Source organism: Poecilia latipinna, unplaced genomic scaffold (assembly GCF_001443285.1).
Source record: "Poecilia latipinna isolate Pla-1442-1.1 unplaced genomic scaffold, P_latipinna-1.0 Scaffold512, whole genome shotgun sequence".
NCBI lineage: Eukaryota > Metazoa > Chordata > Actinopteri > Cyprinodontiformes > Poeciliidae > Poecilia > Poecilia latipinna.
The window spans coordinates 155,698-162,987 of record NW_015113128.1 but is presented as its reverse complement, the minus strand read 5'-3'; the positions used below and the strand labels follow the sequence as shown (position 1 = coordinate 162,987).

The window sequence follows — 7,290 nt, the reverse complement described above, 5'->3', positions numbered from 1 at the left end:
GTGTCCTGCTACAGCTGGAGTAAGACTAATTCACAAAAAAAAATAACCCAACAGTTGAACCAATCATGCATTGGTTATGCAGCAGAAACATGGTCTGAAGTACATTAGCGAGTGAACTTCGGATTTTTTGGAGTGGACTAGTCAAAGTTTGGACTTACATCCAGTTGAAATGCTGACAAAAACAAGCGGTTTGTGATCAACAGCCCTCCAGGGAGGTTTTAAAAATTCTGCAAGGAAAAGTGGGTTGAACTTCCTCTGTGACGATGCAAAACACTCATTGCCCGTAACCACAAGACATCCAGGACATGGAAATCCTAAGTACTCACAGGGGAAATAAGAGAAGATGTAAATTTTTCTTCTATATACGTGTTCAGGATAACCAGTTACTACGGTTAAGTTGCAGTTTGTCTCCCCAAAGGCCCAGGTCACTATGGATAGTGTTCTAACTTTTAAAAACCTTTGAAAACTGTATTTTGTATTTACTCCGGTTATCTGTGTTCGTCCAATCAGGTTGATAATCTGAAGCCTTTAAGTGTGACAAAAACAGCAAAAACAGAAGAAATCAGTTAGGAGGGAGCAAACACTTTTTCATGACATTTTAGTTTAAATCAACATTCTGTTTAAAAACAAAAATTGATAAATAAAGCTACAAACTCAAATTTAAGCATCTCTTTTACATTTTAACAGGGTTTTCTTGTCAAAAGAAGAAGCAGTAGGAATAACTAAGAAAGATCTCGTTACTACAAGTCTACTCTGCAGGCACCTGCATGGACGGTTGTGTGCATCTATGGCTGGATCAGCACGTCTGCCTTTACCTGCATCAGCAGGGCTATCTATGGAGCTGGAATCGTAGCACAAATTAAGCAAGAGCACGCATAAAAATAAAAAAAAAAGTAAAATAAAAAGAGGACACATGGGTTGATTGCAGGTCGGAGGGTCTGGAGCAGGGAGAAGGACAGGACAAGAGTGAAGATGCAAGAGAGAGAGAGAGAGAGAGAGAGATAGGGGGCTAAATGAAAAGAGGACAGGACACATACATCACACTTCTTTGAACACCACTCAGAGGCCGTGCAATTAGAAAAAATCTTTGGTTATCTTTGGTATCATCAAAAGTGATAGAAATCACGTATGGAACTTGAGTGAGGTAGCATCTTTGGTTCACACTAAGAAGAAGAAGAAAAAAAAAGAAAAAAAACAAAACAAAACATCAGCAGGTCTTGAAACATTGTTTTGTCATATTTTTGGTTTTTCTCTCGAGAGATGACGACGAAGAAGAAGGCCTCTTCTCCTTCAGAGATCCGTTGTGATGAATGTACATCTGCTAACCCCAGACGAGGGAAGGGAGGGAGGGGAGGAGGAGGGGGGCTCAGTTTAATACATTTAATGCTGTGCCACCCCAGAGCCAGGCCCATGTAGTGCTTTCCTCCAAGTGCTGAAATGCAGGGAAGGTGAGGGCGGGGTGAGAGGGGAGGGGGGGGGACTTGGCAGCAAGCTGACGTATAAAGATGCTTTTGTATTCAGGTGACGAGTTGACATTGCCGTGTAAGCGCCCCAAAGTGATTCGATCATTGATATCAATTCCTCAGCTGCACATCTTTGATGAGGAGATCAAATCAAATCCACGTGAGACGCATGCGGCGACGATGGACTGACACCACAGTCCTGATTATTAAAGCGGTGACACAGTTTGTCCTTAAAAAAAAGAAAAGAAAAAGAAAAAACATCGGAGGCTATCTGTCACGTGCGGTTTGTGTGGAGAAAACACACTGTTAAAGAAGATCAAGTGGAGCTGAACGTGTGGCAGCTACTGATTCGTTTCAATGCGACTCTGTTTGGGTCACGTTTTTATGTGAAGGGGGAAGGTTTGTGTCTTAGGATTTATGAATAAAACAAACATTTTGTGAAAAATAAGCAATGATGTTCTTATGCGTAAAGATGCAAACATATATTTTTTTATTACGAGGCATGTCTGAGTGGTATCGCTGTTAAGACTTATACCACAAATACGGTTCATCATAATATTTTTCAGATTTACTTGGGACTCCCAAGATCCCACGCTTGTTGATTTGGGACCCACGTTGCAGCCCCCCATCCCCCAACTTTGGGAAGCACAGCATATAAGTAATGCAGCTTTGCCCTCCCCCACATGTTGCTGCCCAGCTTTTTTTTTTTCTTATGTAAAAAGGGACAAATTCAGCCGCTTGTGAATGGTATGACTGAAAAAACATGGACAGTCATGGCAAAATGGCCAAAAATATATCCGTATTTACCTTCATGGCATGTAATTCTATAAAGTATTTTGTGTCAAAACTAACATGAATAAATAATTGTTATAGGTCACATTTCAGTAAGTGTCATAAACACTATGTCAAGTCATTTTTTTGTTTTTGCTCTACTTAGTAAAAGCAGTTGAATCTGGAAATAAATGTTTGATTTAATTTTTTTGCAAATAAAATGACACTTTGAAACTTGATGTTATCATATCAAGAAAATATCATAATTGCCCATACCTACGTTTTGAATAAATATATTCTTTGGTCTTTGTAGGTTTCGTTTCTGTGCGGCACAAGAAGCTTGATGCCGATTGGTTTCTTTTATTTTCCCGACTGAACGCATCAGCATGTTGGAAGAAAGCACCACTAAATAGGCCGAGCTCCATTTTTTTCTTCTTCTCCTTTTTGGTTTGGTTCAGGCTGTTTGGGTTTGGGTTAGCAGTCTACGAAAGGACATTTCCTTGCCCGCCCGTCTGTCTGGAATGCTCGACAGAACGACAGACGACTTGCACAGACTGACAGACAGACAAACAGACATACAGTCCACGCCACTGGTCCAAACAAGGTTGCAGAACAATCCGGGTCGCTCCCCCGCAGGATGAAAATGTTCTTTCTTTTTAAAGTTGATTGGCCAATCCCGCTGGAACTCCACATTCATCCATGTTTTTTTTTTTTTTTTCTCAGGCTGTGGACAGCTGCAGACCAGACTGCCTATAGGCTGATTAGACCTCCTCTTAGGGACCCATCATTAAAACCAACCAATCAGATTAGAGATAAGGATGGCAAATGACAGACTGATACACAGTAGGGAGGTGAAGGGGGGTGTAATAAAGCTAGAGACCTGGGTGTGTATGTGTATTTGTGAGTGCGTCTGCGTGCTTGCGTGTGTGTGTGTGTGTGTGTGTGTGAAAGAGAGTAAAGTCTTTTTGCAGTATGTTACACAAAAACTGTGTCGCTGAAACAAACATCGTAAAGCAGGTCAAACAAGAAGTCTTTGGTTTGCTTTTCATCTTTGGATACTATAAATATCAATATAGTACAGGTTTAAGGGCAAAATGTTGCTTCAAGGTCTTTTAAGTTTTCTTTGTTTCTCAGAAGTGTTTGGTTTTTTTTTTTTTTAAAGCTTTTCCACCGAGGTTGAATCAGTCCATGAGTTGGTCAGGTTCAGTCTGACTTCAGGCTTTGGTGCAGACGTTGGGCCCCGAGTTGGGCGCGTGACCGGAGCCGTCGTCCACCCACTTGTCCAGGCTCCGGCGCCGAGCGTTCATAAAGAAGTTGCTGACCGTGGCCAGCTCAAGGCCCAGCTGCTGGGCGATGGTGAGCTGCAGCTCCTTGGACGGACGCTTGTTCTCCTTGAAGATGGCGTGGAGCGTCCGCCGCTGGACGTCCGTGAACACCAGCCGGGGCTTCTTGGTCACGTTCCCTCGCTCGCTTCGGCCGTGGTCCTGCTCCTTGCGCTTGCATGCTGCGAAGGATGGAAGAATCGGACAGAAACGGAAAAGGCATTAGAGAGGTGCACTTGACTGAAGAAAAACAACAACAAAAACAGGAATTAGGTCAGTTTATGGTGAGGCTAATGTGGCCTCACATGGTTTTACTTCAGCCACTTTGATTTCAGAATTAAAGTGGCAGTGTTATGTGCTTTCCAGGCATGTAGTATTATTTTATAGCCCAGATAAGTAATTATGTTACCTTCAGTTGTTAAAAAATGCTATATGTGTGCCAAATGTGACTTAAAATAAATTTTACTTCCTAATTTAACACCTTCAAATTGGGCCTTTGTTGCTTTAAAAACTCCCGCTCTTTCTGAAACTCCGCCTTACAGAAGTCATCACAACATGGCTCCTCTATTAACCCTTTAACAACACTTTTACTGGTGTTGCACTGAAAAGTAACTTGTATTATGAACTCAGTATAAATGCAGAGTTTCACCAGGTGTTTGCTAATTGCTGCTAGCTAGTCTGAAGGAGCTGAATGCATGAGTCCCAGGCGAGGGCTGCACTGTGAGGCAGCAGCTCAGAAGAGGAGCTGCGTCTCAAAGGCGGAGCTAAGTTCACCCAGGCGTTTTGTTCAGCTGAATGGTTGCCATGGGAGATTAAAGGATTTTCCAGACATGCATAAAAGAATCAAAGCAACACTCCAGATGTCTTTCTGATGTGGTAAAACTGACAACATGATGTAAAGCTCAAAAAAGTAAATTTTACATCATACTGCCCCTTTAAAACAAATAGTCCAAATATGACTAATAGTAGCTCTAATAGTATTAACAGCAATAATAATGATAACATTGATACCAACAATGCAAAAACAACAACACACTATATCAAGATACTTTATCATATTTAGCATAGATCATTTCCTTACACAAAAGTTTGAATTATTTAATGTTTGGACATTGCTCTAACTCCACAGTCAAACTGATCTATAGTTTCACACAACAGACTGAAATGCAAAAGCCTCTTTTTGTGGTTCTGATTTTGACAAGCTTTGAATTTACATTCCCTCTTTGTCCCCCCCACCTCCAGATTCTAAAGTCCTTCTTTTGAAGTTTCACAATTGAATGCCTTAAAATTGGGCCTGTGTCTCTTTAAGAACTTCCTGCTCTTCTCGACACTCCGCCTTCAGCATGTCATCACATCAGCATCCCTCTATCAAGTGTATGCAAATGTTTGTCAGAGCGCAGGACAGAAAAAGATCTCACACAATGAGCTCAGCGGATGCGCACCAGGTGTTTGCTAATTGTAGCTGGCTAGTCTGGAGGAACTGACTGGGGGAATTACAGAGGAGAGCTGCTGTGTGAGGCGGAAGTTTGGAAACTGCAGCTCCAAGGAGGAGCCTTGAAGGCGGAGCTAGCTGTGTTTTGCACAGCTAAATGGTTGCCATGGAGATTAAAGGATTTATCAAACATACATGAAAGAATCAAGGCAACACTCCAGGTATGTTTTTCATGAGGGTAAAACATTATAAAGTGATGCAAAGCTTAAAAAAGTCAATTTTGCATAACACTGCCTCTATAAATCAAATAGCATTTGAAAGAAAATGGATTTCCAACATTACCACTATGTTGTTTTTTATTCTTTTTTTTGAAGGTTTTGTTATAAATGCATCACACTCCTGTTATTGCCCACATTGGTTGACAAGTGGTTGACTTCTAATGCGTCTGGACAAACCAGACGAGATCTGCTTTGGCTGATTTCATTACAATGTCCAATGTGGATTAGAACTGCCGCCGTGTTTGGTTGAAACAGGAAATAAAAAGTCTCAAAGAGCGCTCCAAGAATCATAATAATGCTCACGGATCCGTCAAAGACCACACATGCTGACAAGCTGCTCTTTATGCCTCTGAGAGCTCTCTTTGACATTTAACAACCGAAAGGAATCCAGCAGCAGTCTGGATGCTGGAAACTGTGCTGCTTTATTTATTTATTTGTGTTTGTTCTAACACAGCAATTATTGAGAGAGCTACAGGAAATCACAGTGGGATTTTTCTGTTTCTTTTATTTTTCTCAGAGCAACGTGGGCAGTAGCAGCTGGTCCAGGCAAAGACAGCACTCAACTCAAGAGACAAGCACTTACTTTGAAACCAAAAAGATCGAATACATTTGAATACATTGTATTTGGGTTGGTTTTATTCCATGTTTCTTAGGAGAAATTATATAAGTTTATCATTCAACAGTGAATTTTATAGCTTAGAACCAACTTTTAAAATCTGTTGCGAAACTCTAACAAAACCTGAGACTCAGTTAGGTTTTAACTACACTGTTTCATAAGCTTAGAAATGTAACAAAACAGGGAATATCTGCCCTTTTTAAAATTTATAATTTATTAATCAAATAAAAGCGCAAAACCTATGCAATTCAAAGGGAGCATCGTTTATTTTAAAACCGACAAGCACAAATTATTGAACAATACTAAATACACCTGATTAACACTGTATCGTAGGTGTGGACATTTATCGTATTGTATTCTTTATAATTTATCGTGATAAATTTCTTATCATGATAAGAGTGTTGATTTATCGGTGTCACAATTTAAAGATGCTTAAACCACTATTGTTATTCTTGGTAGTTTTACTATTTTCTCCACTTCCTGTTCAATGAAAGCAGCAATAAATACCAATACATTTGAAAATACAGTTCCTGTATGCAATTTGGTGAAACAAATCACACTTCTTTATACGACTTGTGTCTTAAATAAGCATGTTACAAGTGGGAATGTTTGTCAAGAGCATTATTTGTGTTTGTGGGGCTACAATTATGGTGACACACAGTCACAGTCATACAGTTACATAAAAAAGATGTAATAAATAGTTGTTTTTGTCATGTTTCAGTATTGTGATAAAACTTTAAGTCTGTCACTGAGATATAGCTTCCTAAATAGATTTATTAGTGCAGAGAAATAAGTTCCACATGAGCTTCTGTACTAGGTGGTAAAATGCTATTATATACAGTCATCTGGTTTGTTCTCCATTAAAAAAAAAAAACAACAAAATCAAACCTAAACTGGTTTGGGTTCAAGTCAGAAAAATCCTTTTAAATTTCTTAAAAAATTCATTCAAACAACAAACTCCCCCGCCCCCCCACCCCCCCACATCAAGAGCTTTGGTGTGCTAGCTTAGCTTGACACCAAGTTTTACTTAAAACAGGTAAAGATGAATACAAACTCCAAACCACAAACTTTCTCAGCCACGTTTCGTAACTGTTCTGAGCTCATGCTAAGTCAATGTAGTTATTTATAACCATGTCTTCACAAACATACCGGCCCTGTAGCCTACACTTGAACTGATACCAAATTCAGTTAAAGTCTAATCAAAGAGACAAATAAAAGAGACAAATAAAATAATAATAATAATAATAAGTAGAATTTAATTATTATTGCATTGCCCTCTATTGTATTTGATTAAAGCGTACAGAATTTTAATGACATTCTCAATACCTTCCAAAATTAGTTTTTTTTTAGTGCAGACAGCAAAAATGGGGAATAGTGAACGCTGTCCATGGTGCTGACAGAAAAAAAA

At 39.6% G+C, this 7,290-nt stretch overlaps 1 protein-coding gene across 3 annotated transcripts in view; it reads right to left on the bottom strand.

Annotated features, from left to right (window-relative positions):
• Window positions 1-694: 694 nt before the first annotated feature.
• The window catches only part of onecut1 (one cut homeobox 1), a 14,332-nt gene continuing 7,736 nt past the window's right edge, over window positions 695-7,290 (bottom strand). For 2 of the 3 annotated variants that reach the window (XM_015040500.1, XM_015040501.1), the window contains exon 2: window positions 695-3,738. In XM_015040500.1, the coding sequence (XP_014895986.1) occupies window positions 3,449-3,738 (290 nt within the window). In that variant the 3' untranslated portion in view covers window positions 695-3,448. Of the gene's footprint in view, window positions 3,739-7,208; window positions 7,276-7,290 lie in introns of all 3 variants that reach the window. The other variant, XM_015040502.1, reaches the window with a different exon arrangement.